At 38.0% G+C, this 19,803-nt stretch overlaps 1 protein-coding gene across 3 annotated transcripts; it reads right to left on the bottom strand.

The window, feature by feature from the left end:
• Window positions 1–4,047: 4,047 nt before the first annotated feature.
• On the bottom strand, window positions 4,048–19,482 carry LOC137200957 (long-chain-fatty-acid--CoA ligase ACSBG2-like). Of its 3 annotated transcripts, none has more exons than XM_067615732.1 (15): window positions 19,346–19,482; window positions 17,724–17,798; window positions 17,301–17,569; window positions 14,924–15,210; window positions 13,455–13,543; window positions 12,124–12,244; window positions 11,902–11,982; window positions 11,481–11,630; window positions 10,362–10,529; window positions 10,096–10,277; window positions 9,259–9,492; window positions 6,746–6,963; window positions 5,450–5,589; window positions 5,109–5,352; window positions 4,048–4,835 (listed from the first exon to the last, which is right to left on the bottom strand). In XM_067615732.1, the coding sequence occupies exons 2-15, from the start codon at window positions 17,786–17,788 to the stop codon at window positions 4,744–4,746; spliced, it is 2,340 nt and encodes a 779-aa protein (XP_067471833.1). In that variant the 5' UTR covers window positions 17,789–17,798; window positions 19,346–19,482; the 3' UTR covers window positions 4,048–4,743. The 3 variants fall into 3 exon arrangements, with proteins under 3 accessions (XP_067471833.1, XP_067471826.1, XP_067471816.1); XM_067615725.1 differs by lacking the exon at window positions 19,346–19,482 and adding an exon at window positions 18,999–19,159 and having other exon boundaries at window positions 14,924–15,207; XM_067615715.1 differs by lacking the exon at window positions 19,346–19,482 and adding an exon at window positions 18,999–19,158.
• Window positions 19,483–19,803: the final 321 nt, after the last annotated feature.

The raw sequence follows: 19,803 nt of genomic DNA, 5'->3' as shown, positions 1-19,803 counted from the left end.
TGTCGAGCTGCTAACCATGTAGTCAGTGTTCAATCTGACATCGATGGAAGAAGTACTGAGATATTTTACTGAAGTAACAGTAGCAAAATTTACTTAAAGTATTGAAATTAGAAGGACTCATTATGCTATATATAGATATATATATTGTGTGTGTGTTCACTGCCCAGTATATATAATAAATATAACTCAGTTTTATATTTATTTGTATTTATTTTTTGTATTATTCTCTAAACTTTGCTTTTTTGTGAAATTTTACTTCTGTGGGCCTCAAACAATGATTTAAATAAAACTATGTGAGAGGTTTAGAGGCATCAAACATAACAAGGAGCCCAAGACCGAAAGTGTTGGGAACAATGATTTAATCTTTAACAAGGTGTTTCGTTTTGTTCTATAATCTTACCACACACACTCACCGGGCACTTTATCAGGAAAACAATCGTGCAATTTAATATGATTGAATACAATAGCTCTGCCATAAAGTCTTTAATTATCTCCTTCATAACAATGTCAACAAACTGTAAGAGTAGAATTTATGGCAGATTTATGGTTGTATTGGATGACGTTTCCTAATAAAGTGCTCAGTTAGTGTACGTTTTTATGTCAAATTTTAATCTGAGTAATGAGTAACTAAGCCTGTGAAATAAATGTAATGGAATAAAGAGTGTGTTGTTTTCCTGTCTGAATTGTTGTTGACTAGTATAAACTAGCAGAAAGTGAGAATAAATTAGAGTAAATTTACTTATTTACATTCCACCGCTGGTCAAATGTGACGCCCCAACAGTCTCAACAAACTTTCCTTTACAAGTTCCACACATGCTTGCCCTTTATCTGGTGACCTGCTGGTTTGGACAACAGTGGAAGTACATTTGATGCACGCAGAGAGATGTCATGTGATTGTGTCTCGATTGTCTCACTTCCTCTTTGTAAAAACTAACCTTTTGTTTTCTTTACCTGGGAAAGTTGTTGCTTTTATATCCACCACAGTAGAAGATTTCCAGAAATCTGTTCACACATGTAATAAAAAGATCTTCTGTTTACCTCTAGAGACTGAAGATTTGTTTCTCTTTGTCTGTAAACGCTGATCAGTATGTTGATCTAATCAAAAATCTGATATTGTCTGGTACACTTTGTAAAAAATGTCCAGGAGGCTGCTGTGAATGTACTAGTGTAACTTAAAAATCTTTAAACAGTCAATTTGTACAGAAGGATAAGTAGGTTAGATATAATCTCATTACCTCTGGCTGAACCAAAGCATTTTTGCAATGAAGGTCATTGTGACTTTATCTGTAAACATGATGTTAAATGAGAAGCGACACAACCAGTCGTCCAAGAATGCAATCTGATATGTTCTGTGTGTCTGTCAGAGGAAAGGGAGTTCTTCATGGTGGTATGTTTCTCATAGAGTTTGTGGTTAACTAACAGCACAGAAATGTCAAACAAATCATTAACATCGGCAGAACATGTGACCTACGAGACGCCACAGATTCATACGAGCCAGAACCAGAGTGCTGCGTACAAACAACAAGAAAAGTCCAAAGATAAAGTCATAAAACACCAACAAAAACATTTATTATAAAGTACTGGAGAGAAAATACTGATTAAATAATCCTTTGTTTTGAAATGATGATGCTGAAATGAATTTTCATGACTGAGAAAATGTTTTTTTAAAGTCATTTTTAACATAAAACTGCCCAAAATTCACTAATATCAGCCTCTCAAATGTGAATAATTGCTAATATTCTGTTTTCCATGATACTCAACTTAAAATAGTTGGGTATATTTAATATTTATACTGTTGGTCAGACAAAACAAGTCATCTGAATATGTTAACTTGAACTTCGTCATTTTATACATTTAACAATCAATCGAGTATTAAGGAAAACAAATGTCATAAGTATTGTTGATGATGGAACGACACGACCTTGCCCTCAGTTTTATGTGTGCAATTTGATGAAAACACAACTTTACAACAAATGAGCTCAATATGAACAAAAATAATTCAAGTCATAAAACTTAAGTCCCTTTTTAAGAACAGGGTCACAGGATGAAGGATGGACGTTGTCATAGTTGACGTTCAGCGGTGCAAATTTCTCACAAACTTCTTTTAAATAATAAACCATTTAATCAAATTATGTGGACCCAAATAATATGAAATAAATCTGGGCATTTTAAGACTAAGATAATCCTAAAATCCATTTTATGAACCGTCTTAATCTTAAGAAGTGAGTTAAAATGCTTTCAGAAATGACTCTAGATTGATGAATGACTCCTACCGAGTCTAAAGAAGGAGGAGGAAGAACCATAAACTACACATTTTATTTAAGTTCTCGTTGTTTTTGTACATTTTTAAGTCTAAACGTGTTTCACTGATGTTCTTAAAGTGACATTTGATGTAAAATGAGTGATGCTGATGTTAAAATTAGAAAGCAAAACTATACCAACACACAAAAAATTAATTGTGTCGTCAGCGTCCTCCTCTTCCTCTTCCTGCATCATATATTGCTTTTAGTTTTAATATGATCTTAAGAGTGAGTTTACTTTCTTAAACCAGCTTCCACCCAGTAACATGAAGTATAGACTGTAGACTGTTTACTGTACATTCAGCTTCATTTTCATACTGAAAACTGAATTCAAAATATAAAATATATAAAATATTTAATTATATAGTTAACGACACTTACACTTTCATGTGTGTGTGTATTTTAAATAAAATAAACCACGGCTTACAGGCAGTTAAATATGCAAAGTTACTTTAAAGGTGCAGTGTGTAGAATTTAGTGTCATCTAACAGAACGGACTTGGCAGAAATGGAATATAATATTCACAGGTATGTTTTAATTAGTGTTTAATCACCTGAAAATAAGAATCGTTGTCTTTTCGTTACCTTAGAATGAGCCCTGTATATCTACACAGGGAGCAGGTCCTCTTCCACGGAGCCCGCCATGATGCACCGCCATGTTTCTACAGTAGCCCGGAGCGGACAAACCGAACACTGGCTCTAGAGAGGACCTTTCACGTTTTTCACGAATTTTGCTGCCACTGTAGGTTCTCCTACATGCTTGGAAGTGGAGGGTGAGGGGAGGGGTATTTAGTGCTAGATCCTACTAAATCCTACACACTGGTCCTTTAAAATGTATTCATCATCATCATCATCATCGTCATCATTTGCCCAGTTGGTAATCCAGTTTTGATAATCTACCAATCTTCTATTGATTGTATTGTTCAATTCATGTGAATAATTATATGTAACCATGAAGCATCTCAGGATTTTGCAAAGAAAATGCCCCAACAGTATCGGTCTACCTACAGTTGGGGGCGGCCTCGGTGCCAAACCCGGTACCTGTAACACAACTCAAGATCTTTGGCTTCCAGATAAACAAGATGATTCAACTTGTGTTTGATATGAACTTTCAGTGTGTCCTTTTTCTACAAGTCAGAAATTTAGATCAAATATGGTATAAATCAAGACTTTTCTGTGACTGAGACGCTGTAGATAACAGTTTGATGGAATTTACATGTCTGCCCCATGTTTGCTTTAAGGTGTCTGTTACATATAATTACGAACAGTCCCTTTGGTTTCCCATTTTCTAAAGTGACCCTCGTCGAACTGACCTCATTGGTTAATGAGGTCGTCAATAATTAAAGGGTTAAACTGAAGCCTAAGGGAACTTGTTTTAAGACTAATTTACTTAAAGTATAGATGTATATATATATATATATATATATAAGACATGTAGACACTGTAGCACTTACACATACATAACAGAAGTTCAAATCCCTCCTGTAGAAAGCGTGAAGTCATTATTAAAAAACTCAAATTCACACATTTTGTTGTTTTGTACCTCAAACTGCATTTTATTTCTTAAAATGATGCTAAAAAGCAGAATCAGGTTTAGACATTTTCTTCATAAATCACTCAATTTTCTTATTGACAATTTTGATGGAACATCCATCACAAAACAAACATTTCAGTGTTTCTCAAACTGTACACGGAGAAGCACTGACTAAAAATGCAAATGCACGTTTTACAATTTGCTCATGATTCAGTGAATTCAGACTAATATTCTTACTAAATTTCTGAATACATTTACTTATTTTAAACATCTCTTCCAGTTTATTTTAAGTTACAGCAGCTTTGCCAGATGTTGATTCTCTTACAAACACAACATGACGACTGGAAACATGCTGGATGAAGCTTAACGCTGCAAAATTGTGTTGCCTCAAACATAAAATACATATGACTTTATTGATGACACCATCCAGTGTGATTCAAAAATACCAGGCACAGCCAAACCTGACCAACATCTGGCGGACAGCTGGCTCTTATATAATATGATACTACAGCGTTGCCATGGTACTGTACAACTCACCTGTATATGCCATAAAAGGCAAGATTTGGCTATGATTGGATGGTTTATTTACAAAAAAGTGCAAAGTGAAACCGTATGTACATTTAAAAGGCTTAAATATTGATTTTGGAAACAAACAACAAATGGAGGAAAATGTGACATATTAAAACAAAGCAGCACAAACCTCTAATTCCCTTAAATACAACACAATCATACTCAAGACTTCCTGCCTGACAGACCGGCTAAATTAACAACATTCAGGTGAAAAGTCAACATCAAATAGAGGTTTACACATTTCTGAACACATCCGGGCACAGTACAATGTTCATAAATATGTCCCAAGTTTCTCATGACTGCCTTTCTTAAATATCGTCTCAACTTTGCGCAGTACAGTCTACTCTTTCTCTGCAGCCACTGCATACATTTCATTGATTGTCTCCTGGTACATCTTCACAACAATAGGCCTCCTCAGTTTCATGGTGGGTCCTGCACAGACAAAAAGAGGATTTGATGTAAATCTCAAACTGAAGACAGTGTGGCGATAACGACATTTGACCTGTTGTGTAAAGCAGCTTTTAAAAAATGTTGTTGAGATGTTGTCGGGCACGCAGCGCAGACACAAGACATGTCTGATTATAACATGATCTTGATTGAAAGCTGATTAAACTTTGCAGTAAGGTAAAACATTACTGCAGTAGCTTCCCTAAATACAGTGGTGCAGTTTCAAAAGCAAAAGGAAGTAAAACAAGATAATCTCACCCAGCTCTCCTCCACCGACAGAGAAGTCTCGCTCCAGTATGACCCACTTTTGGACCCTCTGGGCGTTAGACGTCGCTCTGGCGTTGACGCGCTCCACGCCCTCCTGAATGGCTTTGTAGATCGCTGGCTCCTTATTGGCTAAAATTTCTGACACCTTGGTTGTTGTGACACCATGCTGCCGGCAGAAGTCCAAAGCCTCGGGGCTCAGCTCGTCTGTGGGGTCACCGTTGTCGTCCACAACACACTGTCGGAGAGAGAGAGAGAGAGAGAGTGGTTATTCTTGTGTTTGTTTTATTTATTTAGGAGCTGTGATTGTCTGCAGAAATGGAGGCGTGGTTTACTTTGAGAGTGAGCATCATGGAGAGGAACTTGAGTTTGTCTCCGATCAGCATGGCGTTGCTGATGATGGCTGTCTCCGCCTTAACTGCGTCCTCGATGGGAACAGGAGGGATGTTCTCTCCGCCGGCGGTAATGATGATCTCTGAGCACAAGACAGTTTTTGACAATACATTACATCATCATCATCACTCCAAACTCCTAAAGCCAAATATAACTAAACTGATCTAAAAAAGACAAAAAAAGACTCAAAATAATGTAAAAAAGTCCTGTAAGATGAGCAGAAAACAGAAAAACTTTGGAACATGAGTTTTGTTGTGTACAGTAGCAAACTGGAGACCAGTGACGGAAGAATTATTGAGATACTTTACTAAAGTAAAAGTAGCGATAAAATAGTACAAAATACTCCATTAAAAGTAAAAAGTCTTAAGTATTACGGTAAAATGCACTTAAAATATCAAAAGTAAAAGTACTTGTTATGCAAAGTGTTATATTTATCTTATATACATTATTTTACTACTTTTGTTGATGCATTTATGTGTAAGCAGCATTTATTGCTGTCAAGTTGGAGCTAATTTTAACAATTTAAAGGGCCAGTGTGCCGAATTTGTTGGCATCTAGCAGTGAGGTGAACTGAATACTCATCGCCCTGAGTAAATTAAAGTTAAGTACCTCAAAATTGTACTTAAATGACGTATTTAGTTAGATTTCACCACTGTTGGAAACAATATGTATGTCAGCATTTAATTTTTTTTTTTTAAATTGCTGTAATTTTCAGAATGAAGTGTACTTGCAGGTGCCATTTTCTTACTGTTCGCACTTAACTGTTTGCAAATTATGCACATGTCTGTTTAGTGTAAATAAATCTGCAGTGTTCTTATCACAGAGTGAGAGCTACAGCACACATCTATAAAAAGGGAAATGCTCTCTCTGTTTTGTACTCTTGTTCCTGTTCCTATAATTAAATCAAAGTCAAATAAAAGCTCGGTGTGTGCTAGCTTCAAAGAGGTTAAATATAGTCCATACTTCAGTAGGGTTATGTAGGTTAAAACCATTACAGTGTTTCCACAACAACGTCATGCGGTTGAACCAGTTGAACCAGCCAAAATACCACGATGGTGTTTGTGTCAGCCTCTCTGGAGTGTGACAGCAGCTACTCTCATTGCTAGGGACGGCTGCCAACCACTCAGTCATGCTGGCATGTCCCAGATCCCAGACCCAAACACTGAAGGCCAGCACAAGGAGAAATGTCCCAAATGTTTCCTGCGGTGCTGTTATATAAACCATACGAGGTTTTTTACCTTTGATCCTTCCTGTGATGTACAGGAAGTCGTGCTGGTCGTGTCTTCCCAGGTCTCCCGAGTGCAGCCAGCCTTCCTGATCGAGAGCCTCTTCGGTTTTGTCGGGCATGTCCAGGTAGCCCATAAAGACGTTCCGACCCCAGAAACAGATCTCTCCGTTCCCGTCCTCATCTGGATTCTCCAGCTTTATCTTGCAGCCTGGCATCACCTTTCCACAGCTGGGCAGAAAAACCATAAGTCAGTAACATGATACGATCTGATGTTGCATGTTGGTGGTTAAAAGAGACCACATCACTCCTGTACTGGCCTCCCTCCACTGGTTACCAGTGAAATATAGAATTAATTTTAAGATTATTTGATTTGTTTTAAGGCCCAGTTACTTCTCTGAGTTCCACGTTCCCGCTCAAAATAAAAAGGTGACCAAGCTTTTTCCATCACTGCTCCCAGACTATCCCTCACCCTCCCCTTCCAGTCATGTAGGAGAACCTACGGTGGCTGTGAATCTCACGAAAGGTCCTCTCTAAAGCCAGAATTTGGTTTGTCCCTTCTGGGCTACTGTAGAAACATGGCGGTGCAACATGGCGAGCTCTGTAGAAGAGGACTCGTTCCCTATGTAGATATAAAGGGCTCATTCTAAGGTAATGAAAACACAATGAGTCTTATTTCCATGAGATTATACGCTAATTAAAACATACTTATGAATATTATGTTCACTTTCTGCTAAGTCCGTTCCACTAGATGCCACTAAATTCTACACATTGCACTTTTAAATCCCAGCTAAAGATCCACCTTTATAGAATCGCCTTTAAGTCCCCTTAATTTTTGATAGCATGATAAAATTGTTAACTTTGTCTATTATGTTTTAATTATTTAACTGTATTTACATTTTTCTGCAAAGTACCTTGGTCAACTGTTGTTTTTAAATGTGCTCTATGAATAAATTTGACTTGACTACTAGCGGCAGCAATGATTTAACAAGAGTCTACAGGCTAGCTGATTTGAGCTAAATGCTAATGTCAGCAACAGGCTCACAATAACATTAATATGCTGACCTTTAACATTTTAGCACTTTGTTGTACTACTTTCTTGTTGTTAATGGTATTTCTTATGAACTTGTCTACTTCCAATAATTTCTTACTTTAATTTTAAAAACAAACTTCTGTCTCGCTCTCTTACTCACTGCTTCTGTCTTCCCGGCTCTTTTAAGTCGCCGTCCTCTAAAACTTGTTTGTCTCGCCTTGCGTGTTTGAATAAAAGTGTCTGCCAAATGACAAAATGTAAAATGATGTCCTGCAGGAATAATGTTTACCGTGTTCACCATTTTAATATAGCACGTAAGCATGTTAACACTTGCTAATTATCATTAAACACAAAGTACAGCTGAGGTCGATGTGATTAGTTTTGTAGGAATTTGGTCATAAATTGAAATTTAAACTCATGATGAGGAAAAGTCGGAGGATCACTGAAGTTATGAGGATTCTCTGTGTGTAAATCCCTGAAGTGTATGAATTTAAAATCTGCAAAAGAACTGTTGAAATGTGAAAAATCTGTACAAATAAATAGACCCTGAATGTAACTTTTAATTTAAATTGAAGACCGATTTATGTCAATTTATATCTTTTTTATTTTATTTACTGTTACTATTATTTATGTTGTGTTATTTACAATTTATATATTTTAATTCATTTTCTTATTATTTAACATTTTTATTTTATGTTTGACTTTTGTTTTCTCTCACTACTCTTAATAACCAGGTCTTAATACCTTGGTTGACTTGACTTCTTGTTTGTAAATTTATTGTTCAATAATGCAAAAAAAAAAAGCTATTAGGATTCATCCTGCAGGGATCATTAATATCTCTTTAAAATGACATGATAATCTGACTAAAGTGGTGACCACCAAAAGACAGACCGACATTTCTACAACTCTTAAGTTCAGACCCTGGAAATCATATTAAATTAACTCTGTAAACTACACCAACTATGCTTGTGTACAAATATACAAACCTGCCTGATCTGTGATTATTCAAAACAAAGATCCACTACTAAACTGATAAAAGATGTAAAAGGAGAAAGTGCACATTTGTTGTTGTTCAGGAGACCTTTTTTTTTTATCATGCACTACAGTTTAATTCGTCGCTTCTTGTGGGCAGTGAAATTTCCAGTTTTGGCACTAAGTGGCACTATCGTGTGTTTCGTTAAAAAAGCTGCTGGATACCAAAGGAAGTGAATATTCAAATATATGTTAATGGTAAAAAAATATGCTTAATTGCTGTTTCAAATGTCTCAATGTTGCACAAACGAAAGGAAGAAAAATTCACTTGAATGCACCTTAATAATGTCTCATCGGTAGAGATTGGATCCCACTTTCTCATTTAGGACAGAATCTATAACAATCTTGTCAAGTGTATCTTTTAAATAAAGTTTTCATCCAACAACGGAGAGAAAATTACAAAAAGACGTTGAATACTCTCACATCCGTATGAACAAAACAGGTGAGTAAGAGACGCTGACCTTGTGATGTGGTAATCGTTGTTTACGGAGATGGTGTGAGGGCCCGTGCTTTCACTCATGCCGTACAGCTCCAGCAAAGGGAGGTTCAGGCTCATGAAGTACTCCAGAGTTTCTTTGGTGATGGGGGCGGCGCCTGTGAAGAAAGTCTTGCAGTTGTCGAAGCCCAGCGCAGCACGCACCCTCTTGAAGACCAGATTGTTTGACAGCATGAAACCCCAAGGTACCTGATTCTCCCTGTAACCCAAAAAAGTAAATTAAAGTAAAAATACAGCAGGAGGTTTTAATTCTGAGGCAGGATTAGTTAACTTGACCATTAACATTTTTTCAAAACTGACACCAGCTTTCTGATACTGCATGTTTTTATTAGCTGGGAGTAATCAAGACATTTGCTTATAAAATCAATCATTTTTTTACATTGTAATTTACATTTGCCATATATAATCTGATGGTAACAGTGCCTTTCTAGTCTACCAACCACTCAAAGCGCTTTACACTACACGTCAATATTCACACATTCACACACTGATGGCACAGCCTTCGGGAGCAATTTGGGGTCCAGTATCTTGCTCGAGAATGCTTTGACATGCAGACAGAAGAAGCGGGGAATCGAACCACTGATCTTCCGATTAGTGGACGACCCGCTCTATCTCCTGACCTAAATTATCATGGAATGAAAATATTTAAATGTTTACTTTAAAATGAAGTGCTGGTGCCATTGTTGATAAGATCTTTGATTAAAATCGTTGATGAGCAGCACATTCAAGTCTGGTGAATCAGTCAAGATAATATGTCTTAAATACTGCCTTAAAATTTTAAGGTCGTTTGCTCCTGTCTCACCCGTTCATGACACTGTAGTTGTACTGCAGTCCTATGGACTTGGCCCAGTCTGCCACTTTCTTCCTCAATGGGGACGCCTTGGCACCCATAGCTTTCATTTTCTCCTGCATCTTCTCCCACACACGAGGAACTCCCAGGAAGGAAGTTGGACACACCTCTTTCATTGTTGTTCCTAAGGAACCCTGGGAAAAATAAAGAGGATTATAGGTCAAAACAAGACATTTTTATTGATAATTGCGTGTCCACACAGCATGAAGCATCCTCACCTTGAGGGCATCTGGCTCTGCAAAGTAGGCGGTCCCGGCAAACCTCATACAGATCCACATGTCGTTGACCTGTGCTGCCACGTGGCTGAGTGGCAGGTAACTGATCAATGTCTCTTCAGCGTAGTTCAGATTCACCATGTTACCTGCTGCACGGGCCGTCCACGTCAGCTGCACATTAGGAGAAGATGTCAGAGAGTTTTGTAATGTTAGGTTTGCCTGATTCACTGAGATGTGATGTTATAATCACGGTCTGGAGTTCCCAAAAGCTCTATCAGGAGACCTGCTCCACTTCTCTGCAACATACATAAACACTGCATATGCAGTGATCGTGTTACAGAGTCTGTGGAGCTTTTTTAGAATCTCTAAATCAATCGATTTTTAAAAAAAAAAAAAAACACACAAATTCCCTTTTACTCAACTCTGTTTTCATGTTCTTATTGATTTTGCGATAATTTTTACTTTATTCTGCCTCTTTTAAAACTGTACATGATGCACTTCATTACCATTACTGTTATGTCACTTTCATTGTTTAAACAGTACAACACACAACGAATCATAAACATTTATATTAGTTTAAAATACAAAATGTGCAATAACATATCATCCATTGCTGTTAAAAATATATTTAAGCAGGCTGCATATACTGTACATAACCACCTGCTACATGTATATAAAGTAATGTATCACTTTAATAACGAAGCACTCCTTGCTCTCTTACACACCTTTGCACTACTGTTACTTGTCCACTTGTTGTTTCTATATGTACGTATCTATTTTTTCACCTACTTGCTTGTATATAATAGTCATATGTTTATGTTTAATTATCTTTGTTTGGCTTTGTTGTCCTTGTTTTGGCTTGTTATGTCCATGTACATCTTCTTGAACATTTTTGTGTGTAAATGTTCTTGGCTAATGAAGCCGATAGTGATTCTTGAGTTATCTGCTGTTTCTGCACGTGTAACTGTTTTTTATTTTACTATTTTACTTTATTCCAGATCACCTTCACCTTATAAAGGTCTTTAAATAATGGGATCAATAACAATTCATTGGAGTCCAGTCATGTCAGTACAATTAAAATGAAATAAATTGACACTATCTTAACTCGCACTAGTTACTCACGTTGTCATGGCTCAACATGACACCTTTTGGGTTGCCAGTGGTCCCTGAGGTATAGATGAGGGTGCAGCACTCGTTTGCACGAAGACTGTCAATGACGGCATTCAGCTGTTCATCAGGCACGTCTTCTCCCAACTTCATGAACTCTGCCCACTACAGAAACACAGACATTACATCAATAAAGTTATTGATTTCTATGTACAGGATGGTAGAAGTGTTTCTATTTGTGGCTTTGATCTGCTGCTGTTTTTATTTTTAGTCTTAGTAAACCTGATGTTGCTGTTTCATGTATTTCAGAAGCTCAATGGTGCAGTCGTTGTCATCCCATACAGTATACCACTTTATTCCGTCTCTAGCACAGTATCAGATGTTTTAGGATGATCTTGTTATCTGCTCAATCAATATGTTTGTCATGTGAACATACCGTGTACAGGAATGGCGCCTTCTGCTTCAGCTCGCCTTTATATTGGACAATGGCCTTCAGAAGAGGTAGTTGATCTTTAACCTGTTGGGACAAACAATTTAAACAAACAAACATTTAAAGGATTGATTTGTTTTATGCAAGCTGCAACCACTGGCAGTTACAGTTAAGTAAGGGCTGGTAGAGCTGTAAAAGACAAAAAAAAAAAAAAAAAAAGCTCCTTACCTGCAGGATTTTTTCAAGCTGTTTCTGGTTCTCCACAACCAGGACGTTGGCCTCACTGCTGGCAGCCACATACTGGCAAGCTTCAGGTGAGTTGGTCGTGTAAATGCCGGTCGCCAGGCCCCTGTAGCACAAATCACACATTGGTAAGTGGACTACATTTATATAGTGCCTTTCTAGTCTTACGACCACTCAAAGCACTTTACACGACATGCCAGGTTCACCCATTCACAAAGTGATCTAGAGCTGCAACGTCTAGTCGATTAATCGATCTACAGAAAATTAATTGTTTCATTTTAGTCATTTTTTAAGAAAAATGCCAAAAATCTGCTGGTTGCATCCTCTTAAATGTGAAGATTTTAAGTTTTTCTGTGTAGTGAACAGAATATCTAGATTTTGGACTGTTGATCAGACAAAGCAATACGTTTGAAAACGTCACCATGAGATCTAAGAAATTACATTTTATCGACAAAACGATAAAATTGAGAAAATAATTGGAAGATGAATCAATAATAAAAATAATAAAGTTAGTTGCAGCCCTAAAATAAATCATTATCATACAATATTTACATTTTCGTGTATGAATCACTTTTGTGAAGTTAAGTTGAATAACTACTGTATGTAATCTGTAGGTTGAATGTCATTCATTTATCTGAGGACAACAGCTGGATGTTAAATATTGACAATATGCTTTTCTAAATCCATAAACTGTGAGGAAATCTGATACCCGTATTAGTTTTTTTTTAAAGCTGGAGTGGGGGACTTTTGTCTCCCCCCTCTGGTAGTGAGAGTAAAGGGGGGTGCTCGGCTGTGATTGTCTGACACAGAGAGGGCTGGTAAATTCGAATATGTTTTGACGGCCCATCAGCCCACTGGAATGTGTCCCAGTGTGCCCAATGGCCAGTAGTTACACCACTGGCCGTTACCTACTGTTGCAGCTGTAAAACGTTGGATAAATTGTTTTTTCAGCCTCACAGAACCCCCGGGAAATGACTCCATTCAGTCTTATAACATTTGGAGAGTCTAAACATGAGATTTAAAAACTCTGTATGCTGTGAAATACGGAGAGATTTATCTGGCGGTGATAGGATTAATCAGTATTGTTGTGAACTCGTTTGACGAGGGCTTGAATGTAATGGACCTTCATTAACATGTAAGAGTTCTGCACTGCCGGTTTAACTGGTACAGCCCAAACTGGTGTGTAGATACAAACTAAGATACAGTAAAGTGTGAGGTGAAACTGTGAGGGGGCATCCTAAGGACAAAAGGGGGCTATCAAGTCTATGTAAGCACTCTCATTTACATCAGTTTCTGTTCCCTAAACGTGATCTTACCCAGCCAAGATGCAGCCAACGTCTGCGATGAACCACTCAGGAGAGTTGAATCCCAGAATACCTACACCACGGTAACGCTCCAGCCCCAACTGAAAAAAACAACAACAACAAAAAAAAAAAGATGTATCTTTAATGACATAGCAACACAGTCCCTCCGTTACTTTTGACCTACATCACGTTTCTAAAGCTACTCCACTTCATGTGATACGAACATGGACATGAAACGGGAGACGTAACATAAGCTGTGAATTCTACACACCCAAGTGTTAGTTTTCAGTAGCCTATTCTCACACCGAGGAGATTACAGTAGGAGATGGAGTAAGTTCTACTATACTGTGCTGTTTTCAAACAAAGTGCAAGGAATTATAGGTTTTGTGTACCCTTTAATTCCTGGAATATAGTTCATGTCACCTGATGAATCAATGCTCATTTAGGCAGTCGTACAGTATTAGGACAGTGACATTTTTCATTGTTTTGGCTCTATTTCAACATATTGGATTTGAAAGTAACAGACGTTAAGCTTTAAGGGTGTTTGACGTTGTTTTCATCCATATTAGCTTAACAATGTAGAACCTGTTGAACCACAATGCCATCGGGGCAACACAGGTGGACAATCGTTGACAGGTATTTTGCTTGTAGTTGGAATGTGCGTCACTGGCACAAGTCGGTCACCTGGTTTCAGTCGTGTATCACTGAAGTCTCCTTTCATAAAACAATCATGGAGAGACTGACAAAAAAAGATGCAAAAAAAAAAACCCCAAGACTCCAAACTAACAATAATGACCCAAGATAACCTATTTATGTGGTCTTCACTGTGTCACTTTTTGCACATGAAATAAATAATTTCTTTTCCCATCTTAGGAGCCTCTTGTACTTTTTTGTCAGTGTGCAGGAAATCTTTTTATGCAGTGGGACTGTTGATTCTGGCGACGTGCACCAGGCGCTATAATTTAAAAAGCCTCGATTCAACAGTGTGAATCCTGTCACTATTCTTTACATGTATCACTGAAAACCAGCCCCCAAAGCAAGCAAGAAGGGAAAGCTGGATGCAGTAAAAGTGTCTTTGGATCGTATTATTAAACATGATGACCTTAAAGTAACTTTTCCAGTGAGTTCCTTTAAAAGTTTACACGCACTTTGAGACTTCCTCTGTGTATGAATTGTACTACAGAAATTCATTTGCCTTTCCTTTCCTAGTTTCTGTTCCTGAAAAAGAAACTACAGTATGTATAAAAAAAAACAGCCTCAGTTCCTAAATTGTTGATGCGGAGTGGATGTGAACATCCTTAAATTAAAGTCAGCATCTTCATCTCATTGGTTAATGTTTCATTCAAAATCCAATGAACTGTAATACAGAGCCAACACAACATAAAACATGTGTCACTATCCAAATACCATTTGATTACACTATAGCACACAGTCAGTGTAAATAAATATAAATGCAGGACAAGTTCATGTGCAAAACAAACCTTGAGGAAACTTTTGGCAGCCACTCGGCACTGTTCATAGTATTGCCTCCAGGTCAGCGTGACCCACTGGCCGTCTATTTTGGAAGCCAAGGCTGGGTGATCCCCGTTGCTCTCCACCGTCTCCAAGAACATCTGATGGATTGTGATGGGAGTCTCCGACGCCGGTCCTGAGCCCTCCATCCTCAGCCTGACTGCCTTGTCTCTGCCGGTGCACCATAGCTGGTCAGCCGGTGCCAGAGTCGTTGCCACGCTTGCCGTCGACAGGGGAATTCCCTTGGGCTCCTCTGCTTTGGGACAACAAGGGCATTTACCAGCCATTAATGTCAAGTTAAACTCAGAAGACTCCCACCACAAACAACACGCAGCAAGCTCGCCTTTGAGTGGAAGAATGAAATGTGTGAGAGGACTGCAGACATCTCCAGACTGCCTCCGTGGGGGTGTTACACTGCAACATGATTTGCAGGTTGGGCAGTGAATGCGGAAAGGCTGTTACCTGAGACAAAACAGGAAGGTGTGGAACGTTGATTGCTACCAATCAGGTTTAGACAGAGGTAGTCATATGGACTGCATACCAAGTAGTTATTAGTTGAGAGCATAAAATAACAGAATTATGATTCATTTGTTTTCCAAAAATACACACATCTGCATTTAAAATTTCCTCATGTTGTTTTCTTTTTTTTTACTGAATGTAGTTTTATTTTAATTAATCTTTTTATTTTATCTATTCTTAAAGCTCTTTGACCTCAGGTGCCCTTTCTTCTTCACAGTGAAGTGCTATATAACTTACAGGATATATACAACACTGTAAACTTAAACACTTCATGCAAGTCGACATGGACTCATAAAACCCACTCACTATACTCAATACTTTTTAAGTTGCCTGTTTCTTTTTTCTTCTCTCCTCACATTTTCTAAAGTATTGTTGTAACTGTCCTCTATATCGCTTTACGTCATGGGAATTTGTGTTCACCCATTAAGAGAAAACTATTGTCCCTGAACTAAGGCTTTGGGGATTTTTGCATTTTAAATAATAAATTGGTAACACTTCAGTCTGGTTTTAAACAGCTTCTCAGAACTGCATCTGTTTTCAATAAAGGTCATTTCTATCAGATGATGCACAAATTAGTGCAAACAACTTTTTTTTTGTTTAGATTCTGGTGCATCATTCGATACAGTAACTCGTGATTTTTACTCAACAAAAAAAAGCCTCTTTAATGCCTCTAAAATGCCCACAAGGCTCTTCAGACCCACCATTAAACTGGTTCAGATCTCATTTTTCTAAGAGAACACTCTCTCTCTCTGTGTTATCCATCCTCCTTCTAACCAGTATAACCCAGTATAACCAGCAGTCCTTTTATCTGGGTTATATTGTCCACAAGCACGTGTTGTTTGCCTGACACATAGAAATATTTCCATTTTAATTCCAGTGATCCAAAAATGTGACAGTTTGAACGCCTCTCTGACATCAAAAACTGCAGGTCACATAGAGATGACATGTAAAAATAATGATCTTTGGTCCATCTGACTCTTTAGGTAAAATCTGTACTAAACTACTGAATTTAGCATCAAACACCAAACCTGCAACTGAGAAAGACGGATTTTCTCTGATTCCAATTTAATCTTCAAATGTACAGGATAAAAAAAGTTTGTGCAATGAGCAAGAAACTGTAGCTAATTTGGAAATGGTCGTTCTTGTATTCATTTTTCTGTCTTAAATTGCTGTAATTCCTTGTATTTTATGTCTATATCACACCTGCAACTTATCCAGAATGCTGCAGCAGGGGCTGTGCAGCATCAAACAGATAACACACTACACTGCTTTCTCACTAGTTCTATGTTAAGTTGCACAGTATTGTGTAGATGCAATCAAGATGACCTTTGAACTTGCTGCCAGTGAGCAAGAACCGTTAGATCTTCGTTTCTACTCTGTCGCGTTAAAAAGACACTTGAAACTGTGGAAAAACCTGCCAGAGAAGCTTCAGATGCTTAATCAGTTCAGTCCTTCAAATATTCTCTTTAAGTCTATTTTAAAACCTTGCTGTCTGTCTATTTTTCTGCAGTTTTCATGTGATGTCTTTTTGTCACAAGGAGCTTTATAACTTTTCTTTTTGTTTTGTTTTCTGCCTGTAATTTAATACACAGCATACATATCTTGTAAAGACCTAATGACTTTTTTATGTTTCTTCATTACATGTTCAACCAAATAGTGATGCTGCTTTCTCAGATTGTATGACACAAAAAGTTTCTAGAAGCCTAAAGAGCTATGACTATCCCTAAGAAGTACAGAAAAATTTGTTTGGCTTTGTTTTCTTAGATTTATGTTACGACATTACAACATTTGTAGATCAAATTAGTTCCTCTCCTCTCAGACTCTTACCTGGTTTAAGTCCTTCAGTATCTCCCTCTGGCCCTGGAGATCTGGGAGTTTTAGCAGGTGTCTCAGTGTTGCTGGGAGGATGAGTCTCCTGGTTCTCTAACGCTGTCTCCTGTGAATGTGAATCAACTACGGCCCCGTTCTGAGTCACTCTGTCCTCGGCTTTCTCTAACTCTGCAGTTGTGTCCTCTCCGCTCATGATGAGAGTGGAGTGTGTCTCGTTCTTGATGTTTGTGGAGTCTGACAGAATCTGTGACTTTTGGGTGGCGATGCTGTGAAAGCCATTGAGAAAGCATGAATGAGAGCTGATATCCCCTAAAGTATAAATGTCATTTTTTTTGGATATAAAAATCAAAGAGTCCTTGGATCAAATCACCTGGAAAAGGGTTTTACTTTCCACTTTAACACATGTAACATTTCTCATACCTCTTAGTGTCACCTTCCATGACTGCGACTCCATTGCTCAAAACAGAATCTTCTTGGTCACTCATGTTGAATTTGCTGCAATAACAGAGAAAAATATCTTCAGTGGACGTGAAGTAAAGCGATCATCAAAACACGCTGGACGTCCTCCACTGAGGACCCTTCATGCAGATAAGATTATCTACAACTATGATGAAACAGCACCGCTCTGCTCATTTATATGAAACTGTAATTCACCAAAGTCATTGCAACAGGTCAGAGCCAATGACCGTCATTACTAGTAATCACGTACACCAGTGGTCTACATGTCGAAACTTAAGATTCATGTGCCAGGAAGTGTTGGGACATCTGTGTGAACTAGTCACTCTCTTCACCTCAAATTTTGAGCACCCTTAACCCAAATATTCACAGTTGGGAAAAGACTATGTTGCATCTCACTCATCATGAGTTTAATACAAGTGACTGATCAACAATTCAGGTATAAAATAAAATGTAAATATTGTCAAGAAAACAGGAACATGGCTTCTGAACTTATTCATTCTGTGCCTGCGCTGTAGACAGTGAAATAATGCCATCTAGTGTGTATATTTTGCAACAACAGAAACATTTTAAATACTTATCTTGTCCTTACTCTTTGTACCGTCAAGAAAGTACACCAACAAGCATAATTAATCATATCAGCAGAGATAAAAATTCAAGTTAGCAACATCTTAACTGATGTTATATACGTATATATATACATAAATCACATTAGATTAAGATCTGTCAACCCAGCAGACACTCAGTCTGACCTCTGGTTTTTAAGATAACTTTGGTCAAGATTCCTCTGGACCAAAGTTCATACAACTTACAAAACTACAGTGTGGCAATATGAAGTAGCAAAGGCAAAGTCTTTGCTCATGATTATGCAAATATCAATTAAAAGTGTCCTTTACTGTCCTTTAAAAAAAAGTAGATTTCAGTTTCATTAATGACATGAATTTAGATTTCTACGTTACCCAGAGTGGAGACCTTTAAAAATAAGGTGTGTAGATCAAAACAGACGTAAAGTCACGTAGGAAAAAACTGAAATTCCAGTTTACAGTAGTTACAGATAATTATATAAAGAAAAGATCCATTTTGAAGAGACAAGTCATACTTCATGTTAGTTTTCACTGGAGGAGGTTTGAAGAATGAATCTGTCTCTGTTGACTAAACAAAAGTTGACAGGGCTGCTGAAATCCAATGGAGGTTTCATCTGTCCCCTCTGAGTCATGTGTGTATCTCAAACATATTTACCATACATTCCCTTCAGATCGCATCTGTCAGCGTTTCAAAGACTTCTACAGTGTGAATGATGGTGCAGCTTTCTCAGCCTTTAATCTTCCATTAAAACTGTGAAATTCATTCATGTTCTGCAAGTAAAAACAGACTGAGAAAGAGGGGAGAAAGGGGGCTAAAATATATCAATAAACAAAGATTTTCTATGTCTTGTTTCTATGGAAATCCTCATATAGGACATGCAGTCCCTGCAGCAAGTCATGACAAACGAAAGTCAGCAGATCAAAACTGAGCTGACGCCTTAAATAAATCACTTCACACATACAAATACATGACATAAAAACAGTTTATAAATGACAGCCTACCTTCCTCAGGGACAGAGCTGAATGGCATCAACTTGACAGGAGCCGTCTGCCGCGGGACGTACCGGGAGGAACCTTTGCCACACGCGCAGGTGCAAGACTGTTGCCCCCTGGGGGAAAAATATCAGCCTATAGGAGACTTGCATGAGGGCATACCAAACTCCCCTCCACTCACGCCTCGTCCAGGGACTATGGGGACTTGCGCAATCCTGTGAACACCTGCTACTGCTACGGCCGTGTTGACCAGTTAAAGATCCACCAACAAACTTGACCAAAGGTTACAGCTCCCTCAAGGTGACGGGGACCTGACACCTAACGTACAAACAGTCTGGAGAAACCTGCTTTGTTTAATTATACCAGCTGACAACTGTTGGCATGGGTAACAGAAACAGTGAGTAAAGATTTTAATGTGACAAAAGCTTGAGTTGATGAAGGTTGTTTTTGAGTTTTATTATCTGGAA

The sequence above is a fragment of the Thunnus thynnus genome, chromosome 2, assembly GCF_963924715.1.
Source record: "Thunnus thynnus chromosome 2, fThuThy2.1, whole genome shotgun sequence".
Classification (NCBI taxonomy): domain Eukaryota; kingdom Metazoa; phylum Chordata; class Actinopteri; order Scombriformes; family Scombridae; genus Thunnus; species Thunnus thynnus.
This window is presented reverse-complemented; position numbering and strand designations above follow the sequence as displayed.